Source organism: Ornithodoros turicata, chromosome 2, assembly GCF_037126465.1.
Source record: "Ornithodoros turicata isolate Travis chromosome 2, ASM3712646v1, whole genome shotgun sequence".
In the NCBI taxonomy this organism is placed as follows: domain Eukaryota; kingdom Metazoa; phylum Arthropoda; class Arachnida; order Ixodida; family Argasidae; genus Ornithodoros; species Ornithodoros turicata.
In genome coordinates this window covers 149,038,105-149,051,439 of record NC_088202.1, presented here as the reverse complement: position 1 = coordinate 149,051,439, position 13,335 = coordinate 149,038,105, and the positions used below count along the sequence as shown (strand labels likewise).

Genomic DNA, 13,335 nt, shown 5'->3' with positions numbered 1-13,335 from the left:
CGAGGGCAGTACAGCTGGGGTGGTTGTGCACATCTCTAACCACATGTGGGGGGCCCCCCTTAGAGTAGGTGCTTTCTTTCTAGTCTACCACTACTTCGGGACAGCCATCTACAAAAAGCTTGTCGCCCGCTTTCACCGTTTGTGCTCGAGTGGAGACAAGAAGAAGAGGACCTACCAGCCCTGGCAGTGCGGAAAGCTGCCGTTCGTGCCTCGTTGAGGCTGGAATCCCTGTGGAGCACCGACACCCCTCCAAAGCTGCTCGCCTTGGTCACCTTTCCCAGTCGAGGTCCCTCACCAGTGTCCTTTGTCAGCAGAGAGTACATCTTGCCCTTTGTACTGTCACACCCCTGTAGAAGCAAACGGCTCGTCAGTCAACGCAGGATAACAATATACGCATCACTTTGCTACAGCCCAAGTTGGGAAAACTTATTGGGAAAACAATCAGGTAGTGTACCCGAGTATACTGGGTAAGTCGAGCTGGGTAAGGAAGTTGGTTACGCTTAAGGCCTTTGGTTTTTCTCGATTCCGCGAAATTTAGCGGAATGAATCGCGTAATCCTTCGTTCGGCACAGAATTTTGCGGAATCACTTATTTTTAGGGGTGTGCGGATATTCGAGTTCCCGAATTCGAATCCAATACCCAATGTTTCCGAACATTCTACTATTCGCCGAATGTGACCTCCCGAAAGTGGGCTTCACCTGACGCTTCCCTGCATGAGGTGAAGCCCACACTACAAAACTGAAGCCTGCTTTACGAAATTGTCTGGAATACACAAACGCTCAAGTGCCTAAGAACAATGAACGAAGGAAGAAAAAAATGAGAAGCGAGAGAAGTAGAAAACAAGTCCTGCAGTGACTCCCTTCTTTCTTCGTTCCTTGTCCAGCTTAAGATAATATTTAGCTCTAGCTGTTTAGCTAAAGATAACTTTAGCCCAATGTTAGTGTGCGTACTCCTCCTGAGGAGGGGGCAGCATCCCTCCAGTGCGCAGTTTCACGGTGGCAGTGGGGGATTTTGATTTGATGTCTGGAAGGCTGCCTTCAAAAAAAGTTAGGACTCTTACATAATGCCTACAGCCCAGGAACAAAAAAGGGTGTCCAAAAGATGTAAATCCTGCCCGGCATACATTGTAAACTCCTTCCTATAAACGATGTAGATGCCGAAAGATCTTTCATCCGGTATAAAATGATTGCAGGCGACAGACCGCATCTGAGGAGGTTGGAGATTTTTGTTTCTATCGTAGTTTTTTTTTATCCAACCAGACACACTTGTCTCAAAGATGTTCACGTTCAAGACAAGATATCATGTAGTATTGTAACGCTGAGCCACAACAGTGCTTCGAAGCTGTAATTTCACGGAACATTTTTTGTTCCCGCATCGTGTGAAAAAATAAAGCGCTTCCCGTTTCAAGCAGCCTCTGACTGCTCGCCGCGGGAAATCGTGGAATTTACGAGTCAATGCTGCGGAATTTTGAATTTGCAGTAGCGCAGCACGTATACGCTGGGCGTTACCCAGCGTATACGTCAGCGGCCTCCGTCACACGACTGAAAAACAATCCGGCGAATCACGAAATTCGAACCGCGGCAAGAACGCTGCTGCCAACGGCCACTACAGTCACCCCTGAGGAAGGAGCCGAACTGGCTCCAAAACGTCGGGTATCCCCGTCCTGTAACTTGGTTGGAGATTTTCACTACTATCATAGTTCTCACCCAACCAGACACACTTGTGTCGAATATGTTCACTTTCTAGAATGTGTAACGTAACATAACTAAAGATTGTGCCTGCGCAAACGTCACCTGTCATCTCCTGCCGTCTAGATCGCACGGATATACAAAAGCGACCCAATACTGCGGATTCAAAAAAGATTGTTCGTCACAAGGAGAAAGGTGGGGTACCTCCGGATCGAGTCCGGCGAGCAGAGGTCCCCGCCTCCCGGAGCTATCCGAGTCCGTACTGCTCCACGGCCGCAGCTCGGTGCTCCACCTGAGATCTTCCTGGCTGCTGCGGCTCAACGGCGATCCGCCAACACCCTCCTGAAAGACATCAATCAAAGTGTCTCCTGGAACGCTATTGGACCAACGACAGTAAGCTGGCATTGGACTCTGTTAGGTCGAGAGACTTTTAATTAATATTTTAGCTATCGAAAAACGTTAGAATACTGGCTTTTAAGGTCAAAGTCTAAAAACGAAAGCGAAATTGAACTGAGCCAAGTCGGAAATAAAACTCGTGCGTAGCTTCTGAAGGCAGAGGATCAACCCAGGAGTTTCTGCAAATGCGGTTCAATGTGCACTATACTTAGTTTCCTGTGCCGCAATATTTTATGGCTGAGAACTGGGGAGGTTTCTAAAGTTGTGCCAGCATCGTCACGTCACTCTCTCCGTAGTGCTCCGTATCAGCAATCAAGTGAGGCTGCACACTAGTCAGCTGGGGAGGCACGTGTTGTTTCCGACTGCGTTCGTTGTCAACACTCAGGGGTCAAGCGGTGTTCTACGTGCTGAGCGGCAAGTTGGTCTGTATGTTGGGCAAGGCAAAGTTTCAAATGCAAAATTACGTTTTATTTTCTCGCTAAGACTGGGTGAGGTAACATTTCCAATGTGAAATTCATTTTATGTACTAAGCGGTAATTTTCGATTGAGACGTGATGTTTTATGAACTATGATTGGGCGAGGCAAAGTTTTGAATGTGAAATTATATTTTATGCGCTAAGCGGTAATTTTGAATACATACGTAAGTTTTATTAACTAACGTATAATTTTATGACAACACTGGCACAATGCCATCACCTTTTTGCCTTTTCGTCAGTGTACAACGAGGCAAAGAAGGTAATCAGAAATGACATTTTATTCGCTACAAATGCCACAACTTTGCATAATGTCAAAACTGATTACACATTTAGCATTCCATATATACAAGATTGAGCTTGCAATTTGACACGTTCCAGCACCTCTACGATTTCCTAACACTGTTTATACTGAGCTACCTGATCACTCTCTTGATCGTGATGTCCATTGCTGTACTTGATTGACAATGCAAGAAAAATCCAAATGTTTTCTTAATGCCCCTTGAAAAGACATCTTAGAGCCCAACGACACACTGGAACAACCCACACAGGTCCTTCCATAGGAATTACGAGGTCCCATCATTTAATTCCGGCACTGATTTTTTTGTGAGTGAATGAGTACACTTAGCGGTTAGTATATTGCGCCTCCTTCGAAGTACTACTTCCTTTGTGATTGTACGCACTTATTTCAGCATTCCTGCCACTAACGACACACACAATACCGTTGGGTTGGGTTTGGGTTGGGTTTCACACGAATAAAATGTTGCTACCACAGGTGTTTTACCTGTGGTAGTAACTTTTAGTCCTCATTCGTCCTCGTCGTGTCGGGTTGAATCCTTTAAACTCAATCAAATTTCATCGTGTTCTTCAGTTGCAGGAACAAGAAGTAGTCCCAAAGGAGCAACGGCTGTCTCATAACGGATCTGTAGAATTCCCACATTCACCGTCTGCCCAAGGAGACAATCAACACGGTCTTGATATTGGACTTGAGCAGCCCTCTTGAGTTTTCTACTGGAGGGACATTTGTTTTGTTTCCGGGTAATAGCTGTATACCCAGCTTTCATCACCAGTATAATTACGGAGGACGCTGGTATCGGCTCAGTCACAGAGGCCAGTGCCTAGTGAGACATCAGGAGGTAAGGCACAGTTAGGATTCTCAGGCACAAAGTAAACGCTATTCCAACATCCTCTCTTGAACATGTCTCCTCGTTGTGGACTAGCCCGGGTGGGGCCCTCCATTGACTTAGGCGGGACTCTCGGGACACTCTCGTACGTTTCAGCACCGATACCCTGTCTCCTTTTTTTAATCCGCATTAGTACCGCGAAGCAACTGTGACTATGAGTGGCGTACAGACATGCACAGATGGAGAGAGGACAGAAAGGAGGGTTAGCGTGCATCCTGGGCCAACTTCGAGTGCACGGGGTTCTCGGGGGGGAAAAATCAGTCCTGGAATTAAATCATCAGACCTCGACGAGTTTATTTTGATGATTGGGTTGTTTCATCATTCAATGCTCCCCAGCTCATGCACATACAGTAACAATACACTTGATTCCCACTCGAACCCTCCTGGGATGTCGCAGGGAGACACGTCCGAGATACTTGCCTCGCAAGTAGAGAATGAAAAAAAAAAATCTGCCCTCATCTTGTAGTATTATACCAGCATACTTCGCAACCAGTGCTTGTTCACCGAAAGTAGCCGCTGACATTTTACCTCTTTTTCGCCGTACTCTAAACATCCGCTATTAATGCATATTAAATAGCGCGTTATTCTCGGCGAAGCTCTCACAGTTGCGAATTTGTCACGCGTGCACTCTATGGTTAATTTAAAATGTGTCCAAGGATGAACGGTTGTTTCTCTGCCTCCTGCATACTTTTGCTTTAGAAATCAGTAATTCCCGAGCTACGTGGGTTACTTTTATGGTGAACGCTGCAGGAACGTTGCCTAACATGGCATAAACGTCGTTAAGGGTAATTTGTAGCATGGGATGGCCATTTTCAGTCCGAAATTGTCCTAGATGCAGACCGAAGGCGTTGCAGGAGGTGAAAAAAACACAAGCGTTTATCTTTGGACGATGTCAGAGTGACGAGGAGGAGTGACTCTAACCACGCGCACTGGTGCCTTTGTGCCACCCGATGGGGAAATGAAAGACCCCCTGTTGGGTCACTCACATCTTGGTTGAAGATGCGTGCGCGGGCCTTCTCATACTCCTCCTCGCGCTGCTCGATGGACTTGCTCCGGCGGGAGTCCGTCGACGACTGACGCTCCGGGCTCTTCTGGCAGAAATGGCCACGTTTAAAGGTTTAAGACCCACAAAAGACATGGACGCTGCAGGGCCCTTTTTTTTTTTCAAACAGCTTTTAGGACACATGCGCTCTGTGGTAAACGACAGACCAAACAGGGCCCATGTTTCCCACCTTCCCAATGGTCCCATATTTCGGAGTGCCCTCGTACACGGGCTGTGTCACCATTTAAGTTGGGCTCGCTGTTCTCTTCTGAAATTCCACCTTAGCACCACTAAGCAAACCTGGCAGGTGGGATTTTTTCACACTGACATACCGGAAGAAATAAGCTCTTCTTATCAACATGAGGTTTCAAGTGGAGAAAAAGATGAAACGGCAAAATATAGTCATTATAGCGATAGAGCGGATATATTTGGAATCGTGTCCTTTTTGGAGCGTTTTGTCACAGAGTTTTCAGGCAGTGGATTGACTGTAAACGCGTGCGCCTTTTTGAGATATCCTGAAAGAGTGTGTAAATAAGTTTGTTAACTAGAGTGAGAATCAAATCCTTGGGGAAAAAAAAACTCTGGTATAACAGAGATTTGAAAGTCAAGAGAGCAGACAAACTTATGATGCCGCTCATCAGTATAAATGTGGTATCATCGAAGCCGCTCATAGCATGTTTGCTACGAACCCTCTCAAGTCACAAATGTGTAAGGGCGTGGCTAAGGGTAAAAGCAACCCATGGAAGACAAACCTGCTGCTCTATGTCCCACCACGAAATTTTGCCCCTTGTGTTTTATGCCCTAGAGGTGTCCTTCGAGTTATTAACAATTTACAATTAGCTCCTCACCAGGCTGCAACAATGTTTCTACAAAAGCTTTCAGGTTGATCAAAGATGATAAATCCTCGCGTTCCTGTTTCAGTGATCTTTAGATACGTCTGAGATTCCCAAATATTGGAATTAATTATCCCAAATAAGTAAATTATTCTTTGTCAGTAGAGAATTATAGGCCTATTTCCTTTACTTCTGCTTCCTGCAAGGTACTCAAACATATTCTATTTATCCACTATTATGAAACAGATTTTTTGAGTGGCAATCAACGTAGCTTTGGGAGTGGTTTACTTGTGAAACTCAGCTTTTTGAATTTGTAACCAATATTTTGCAAAAGCTTTCGACTGTGTGCCACCTCGTCACTCGATAAATGAACTAAGAACTCTGAAACACAATCATAGACTGGCTCATTTCATTTCTGCAAAATGCGACTCATTGCATCAAATGGGGTGATGCTTTATCGGAGCAATCTTACGTTATACATATCTAGAGTTCCGCGTTTTCGGCATTTGCCAAAAAATACTGAAAAACATTCGCCGAATATTTGTTTTGTAAATTCAGCATGTCCCGAAAAACTCTGAATTATACTCTCGCATATGACGCTACATGCCAAAAATGCCCGTACCCAATAGCATTTTTCTTCCTGCGGGGCACCACACTTTCATTTTTCCTTCATCTCGTTCCCAGGTGGAATGTGGGAAATAGCATCCTGCGGAGCCTCTAGTTGAGGGGAAAAGATACCTTCCCCTATAGCACTTTGATCAGTGGGTCAAGAGGGTTCAATTACATGTGGAACACTTCTACAAAGGAAATTCTTTGCATTCTCAATGTCCTCCTACCAAGCTGCTCTCCCTCCATGGTCCTCCTCCCTAGTGATTATAGCTGCAGATGTTTCGGCATCAATTTTGGCGCAACATTTTAAAACGCCGATAATACTGTGTAAGTAGTAATTTTCGCGAGGAACTAATTTTCGCAAAACTCGCGAGCGCTCTTTTCTTCGCGAATTTAGAGTTCCACGAAATATTCGACCGAACGATTAAAAAAATACACAAACGCAATAATGTAAGAAATTTGACCCAGGATGCTAAGGCAACATATGTAGCCGATTTTTTACGCTATTTCGCTGTAGTATTGTCTCACAAAGCGTTCAGCTCTTCCCCCCTGCAAGTATGGACAGTAGTACAGCCCTCACGAATCCTGCGCGGGTGATCGCGCACGAATCTCGGCGTCCCGCGATTGCAGTTCCTTGTAAGCCTCGATCATCCAGCACTATCAAGCTAGTCACTATCGAGCGCAAATTGTACCGGCTCTATACGGTGACAAGGGTGACGGGAGACAGGGAAATTCGGCAATGACCCTAGACACCAGCCAAGTAAGGGCACCCTAATCGCCACCCTCTCAGTCGGAAGGGCTCAGAAAGGAGACAACTGCAACGGGTTATTACGCAGTTGTGATACCTGTCATTAACTTCTTCCTACCGCGAATTCAAGGTTTCCGCGAATAATTGCCTGATCCTGGCTCTTCAAAAATTCGCAAATTATTGAGTCTGCGAATTTGTCCACTTATACAGTATCCGAATTTGACAAAACATATAAATGTCGAAAAACACCTGCCGAATCTCCCCAGGAACAAATGCTGAATATGCGGAACCCTAGTTATATCTAGGGGCCCCAAGTTCCAGTTTATTTTCAGTTAGAGCCACTCAATCCAATCATGCATCACACACGGATGATCTCGTGCTGTACCATTCAGTGTCTAATGATGATGATTGTGTAACCTTAGAAACAGACTTAAAAGTTATTGAATGCTGGTGTAAAAATTGTCTAATGGAGGTGAACACACAAAAGAAAACAACCAAACCAACGTGTTCAAGGATATTGAAAAACTTTCAGTACAATTATTCTCTTAACAGCACTGGGCATGAGAAAGTATCATCTATGAAATATCTTGCTGTTCATCTCACAGCTAACCTTACATGGAACTACGATATTTCCGAGATATATCGTAAAGCAAATGAAACATTAGAATTTTTAAGAAGAACATTGTAGTTAGCTTCACCTCAAGTGAAACTAATGACGTACAGTACCCTTCATCAATCAAAGATAGTGTACGCGTCGGTAACCCGGAGTTCTTTGAGAAATGCCTCATACAAGTTCCTTCAAAATAAAGCTGTCCGTTTCATTTATTATAAATACGGCTGTTATCGCGTGACGTAGTTTAAAGAAACTTCTAGAAAACAGAAGAAAATTATATTTTCTCCGTAGGTTATTTCACTCAGGATCACAAAGAGCATATCACTTCCCAAGTCACGTTGACTATGCTTTTAAACTTCAATCTCAATTTGGAGCTAACAAATATCTTTATTATTCGCCTTTGGCAAAAATTTTTGGGCCATTTGCGAATGAAACTTCCTGAACACATTGTGTTGTCCATGTTGCACCATGACTTGGTGCGAAATGCAAAATCTGTATCATTCCTATTGTAATCCCCCGTACGAATTCCAGGAGGTACCACGAGAGGTATTTAAATACTGCGTAAGTAGTAATTTTTGCGAGGACTTAATTTCCGCAAACTTCGAGAAAGCTATCTTTCCACGAAATCAAAGATCGGCGAAGTAAATGACACTTGAACACAGACTGAACTCCATGTTGCCAAATATTCCCCAAACGTGACTCCGTCTAAATTCTCCAATTATTAAGACAACGAAATTAACCACTTATACAGTATATGAATAGATAAACAGGCAAGAAAAATGTGCCAAGAAAAGCACAGAAAGCCAGTGAGCACCAATGAGCCATTTGGCCACTGGTCTACCCACGTCACTCCCTTGTCCTACAAAATTCAAAGTACCACGGATCTTAAAAGCACTCCACGGGTGCTAGTCGGGTGGGATAAAGGGGGAAGGAGTGCCGCAGCGGCTCCAAGGAGGGTTGCCTACAGCGCCCATGGATCTTTCCACCAGAATAAAGAGAGAATTAAAAAGTTGCTTGCCTCTTTGCCGTCTTCAAAAGAAGTGCTGTCCCGTTTCAAGATGGACTTTTTCGGTTCCTCCTGCAGGAGATCCTCCCGGATCTGGTCTTTGAACCGCACGTCAGGTCTGAATATTTTTCGAGGAATAAAGCGGAAAAAAAAAAAAAAAATGAACGATACAACTTCAAATGTACATAGAGTTTACGGTTTTTGGCAAGTGCAAAAAACACCTACCAAATCTCTTTTGAACATATCCGACGCGAATACCGTTACCTATGCGGTACGTATTGACGTAAAGTGTCGGGGGTGGTTCAGTTCGTCGCGTAAAAAAGCAGAAAAGGGTAGCACTAACTTTGTACGAGCAAATATTCTCAGTTGTCGCGCGCAACAACTGCAGTGAGAGGGGTCAAATAGGGGTCACATAGGGGTCCGTAGACCCTTTGTAGTCCACATAGTATCTTTCTCTTAATGTAGTTATCTCGGAATCTTTGATTAGCCAGCATTATGCATGTGCAGTTCCCTGTTGTCTATAGAGTATGTATTGTGTTTCGTGCACCACACTAAAGGCCACGGCTGTTTGTGGGCACTTTAAATAAAATCAATCAATCAATCAATCAAAGGCATTTTCTGGGTCCGCGAGGCCCTCATCAATCGGTGAAATCAAAATTTTCTTTCTTCCGATAGTTGGCCCACAAGGCTGGACTTAACTGCATGCACGGCGAGTACAGTCCAGCTGTGGCACATTGTAGAGGCAGGAGATGCGCAACGCTACTATGCATCACCGTCTGCTTTCAACACCTTCCCTAGCTATGCGTGTGCCATGTACTGTGCGAATCGAATGGTGCGTATTCCCCAGTTTAGATCAGTCATTCTGTACTGAATTGCCCTTGCTCCTGTAGACTCCAGCCAGCTGTGACATAAGTGCGATGCTCCTCTGCAAGGGCCCTGCCCACAGTGCGAGTGATGGTTGAGGCCAGACGTTGCTCGAGTTCGTTGTGTCATGCTCGTGAGCTCGCAGCAGGGTAACTGTTGCATGTATTGCGCACGACCGTGGGAATATTCCAGTGAGAATAAAGTGTACAGAAACGATTCTAGGACAAACGTGGAACAAGACACGGATTTGGCATTTCAAAACTCGCAAATATAGCCGGGTGGACGCTGTAGCTGTCCTTTAACAATGTTGCATTGTAAAGAAGTTACTTTTTGATACAAATTATGGGAGCATAACATTTTCCTGCTTCTTCTAAGGACACTTCCGGACGCAAGTAATGGGAGATAGGAAGCCAGACTGTATTTTAGTGATGAATTTGGACATATTTGACGCAGAAAGCTAGGACCTCTGATAATGAGTTCCTCATTTGCGGGGATTAACGCGTGCAACTTAGAAGCTGAGCATCTAGTGGTGTGGATTTTCTGACAATGCTACCACCATTTTTTAGAATATTTGACATTTTATTGGATAAGTGCATATTTATCGGTAGCCAGGGTTCATACAGATAACTTGAGAAATTTTTCTATGGTTTTCAAGGACCCACCTGGGCTTTTTAAGGAAATATCTCTAGGGTTAGAACTGGTTCTATGCACACTACTGCTACAGGAAACGTTATTATAGAAATAATTACAAAATATTGAAGTGAGATAACTGTTGCAATCGTTTGTATCGTGTGCAACATCAAGCAACAGTACACCTTCTGTGCATATTCATTCACTTTAACAGGAATGTCACCCGCTGTCAATAAGGTCGGACAGAATTCAACAGCAAATGCACGGTGAATATGAGAATGCAGACGACGGCGATGCGAGGTTTCCCAAGAAGAGTAGCCAGATGACATGCCATAAGAAATGCTATCGCGCAGTACTACAGTTACTACATAGGCTTCGTTGATATAGTGACGTGATTTATGACTGTGGGCAGTACTAGATGCGTTCTGAGCTCTCAGTGTGGCCAGGTGGAGGAGCTAGGCCCGTCTAAACTTGGTCTTATAGGTGAACGCATTTATGCGGAATGACTGGTTTAGGAAGCAGATGGAGGGAATACTTGAAACCGGGATACTCAAAACTGTGATGTTGCTCCTCAAATGTCAGTTATCGTGAAGAAGTACTCCTGGAATTCGAGTGTTTTCAAGGACTTTCAAGGCCTCGATATATGGTCGTACTCGTTCAAGGGCATTTGAGGGTATTCGAGGGTATTCGAGGGTATTCGAGGGTATTCGAGGGTTCTCATTACTTGACCTTTTTTGGTTGGGATCTCAATCTCCAACTTGGGCTGTAGTATGTATAAATGAATAATAGCGGAAATCTCAACGTGATACAAAGTCTTGGCCAAGGCACCTCCAGGGTGTCTCACCGAAAGCAGCTCCATCAAATCGTTTCTCATTTTGTCGGGAGTATTTAATTCCTCACGCAAGAGTCGAGTTACCTCATAGAAACCACTACATGCTTCGCTTCTCAGTTCAACGTGTCAATCCCTGCCAGCTTATGAGCTGTACAACGCACTGGCCTACTCTTTATTCCGGTTTCAAATCCACTGCGAGGTCACACGAATGTGCCCAATAACTGGCTTTAACCCCCCTCGCACGGTGGGCACCTCTCTTGCAGTCATTTCTGATTTCACAGCAGGGTGGAGTCTACAGGATTAGTACAGACTATTTTTAGATTGACTCCAGACAGTACTATCTCAAGTTAGGCTTCATGAACATCAGTGGCAAATCAAATGAAAGGGTGCAACTTTTGTTACACGTTTATGAAAGTCCATTTTACAGCAGCAATTTGTTTTATCCATTTATCCCGTTGTCATTGTAATAGGATCCACCATCACTTATGCCAGTCCATGGGGGATCCCCGATAGAAATATGGTTGAATAGGAATTAGCATTACGAGCCCTGGGATACACGTACAAATACAGTAAAACCTCGTTGAAACGTACCCAGATAAGCCGCAGTTCCTATTTAAAAGAACTCAAGAAAAGTCCCCAGCAGGTGTGCCATTAAACCTAATGCATTCAATAACCACGGCAGTGCAACTGCAACCACTGCAACAACCGTCGCAGTGGTTTATCGCGCACATGCCAGTTAATCCGTAGTTTTTCCGTTGTCCCGTCATATCGGCCACCAGTGTGGTTGGGCACAGGTTAGAGAGACTTAGTCGTGATATCAAGCACATGGCCAGTTATCTCATTATCCTTGCGGTACAGCCGAGCATTCCTCCTTTCAAAGTGCGAGCTCACGGGAGAAGGGAGAGGTCGGACAAGGTCGTGCGGGAACTGCAAGAACGCAAGGCCCGCCTTGAGCTTGTTCCTCCCCCCAATGGCTAGCCAATGACAGCGCGGCTTTCACAAACTCGGAAAGGGAGGAACCCACAGGAAAGCGCGTGGCGTCGACTTGGTTCGGACGTAGCAAAAATAACACATTTCTGCCAATAAAGGATGAGGACTGTGCACATTTCGTAAATAGCCTCTCGAATAGTGCGCAAGTGGGTACACGTATGCCATAGTACTGCTTTGTATGTACTTGTTTCGCGTCACCACCAGGTACGCTTTAATGAGGTTCTACTATTGATATAAAGCAATCCTGGTGGCTTCATCTCGTACGTTTCCTTTCTTTCTTTTTGTGCTTGTATCTGACATCCGAGCAGTTTGGCCAATCACCTTGCTCCCGCGCTGTAGCAGACTATTCGCGGCAGCCCATAAAAGAAACCTTGCGCCGAGGAGAGAAAAAAGGACTGGACGAGAAACCCAAATTTTAAGCCTTTTCAATAAAAGTACCGAGATGAGTGAACATAGCACGCTTTCCGTTTGGAAAGTCTCGACAACGACGGAGGTCCCACTTGGGTGCAGTCAAAGTCTTACCCGGAAATTGAGCCCATTTATGCTCGAGTGATTCTGCCCGCGGCACCGCTGTCACGGTTGACAGCGCAACGTGGATTTGAAGAAAGCAAAGAACACTCACAGGCGGGTATTGCGAGTCTTGTTGACAATGACGGAGGTTCCACTCTGGTCTACGTTGTGGTCCAGTCCAAAGTAGGCTGCCACTCGATGCACGAGCATGCGGTGGTAGGAGCTCATCTGCTGGAATTTGTGCGACGGTCGCCTGCAAGAAAAGCATTTCACTCACTCGTGTAGTTTCTTGGAGCCTTTTGAGGACACAAATAAGAGCCACCGTGTGCGCAATAATACGCATAATACGCGTTTCATTACTCGGAAATTGAATGTATAAAATGTCACCGTGGACAGTGACCTCGCAGTCTGAAATGTGTGTCGGGAGAAAAGTAAGTTGCTCGACAAATGCAACGTGTTACGATCTAAGTTACAATTGTGTAACGGTGTTCCTAGTTACAACTGACAAAAATTCCCTCGTTACTTTAAAGTTACTCGCTACATAATACGCATCTGGACCTTCGTATAATTAGTTTTATTATTTATATAGAGTTTATTAAGCTTAGACATTTTATAGTTACGGCACATCGACGATTTTGTTGCCCCAATAAATCTGGAAGCAAAAAGCAGGCATCGAAATTTTTAAGTTGGATGAGCTGCCATCCTCCGCACATTCCGTAGAACCTTGCCAGGTGTGGCATTTTATCTAGCTACACAGTGCCCTCCACCATTAGAAAAACATTGCTCTCGCCGCTATGTGAAATGCCATCCAGAGTCCTCGAATGCACCACTAAAACTGATTTTGGACCGTTCACTGTGCAAAGATGCATTATATGTAGGGCCCGACTTTTTAGGGTTATACCCGATTACACCCGACA

General features: G+C 44.8%; 1 protein-coding gene across 10 annotated transcripts in view; it reads right to left on the bottom strand.

The window, feature by feature from the left end:
- Positions 1-13,335, bottom strand: part of LOC135386380 (cAMP-regulated phosphoprotein 21-like) — a 40,348-nt gene that overhangs the window by 10,089 nt on the left and 16,924 nt on the right. For 8 of the 10 annotated variants that reach the window (XM_064616263.1, XM_064616264.1, XM_064616260.1 and 5 more), the window contains 5 exons: positions 12,531-12,671; positions 8,605-8,710; positions 4,728-4,832; positions 1,893-2,030; positions 176-347 (listed from right to left, as the gene is read on the bottom strand). In XM_064616263.1, coding sequence (XP_064472333.1) covers positions 176-347; positions 1,893-2,030; positions 4,728-4,832; positions 8,605-8,710; positions 12,531-12,671 — 662 coding nt within the window. The remainder of the gene's footprint in view (positions 1-175; positions 348-1,892; positions 2,031-4,727; positions 4,833-8,604; positions 8,711-12,530; positions 12,672-13,335) is intronic. The other 2 variants (XM_064616262.1, XM_064616268.1) reach the window with 2 other exon arrangements.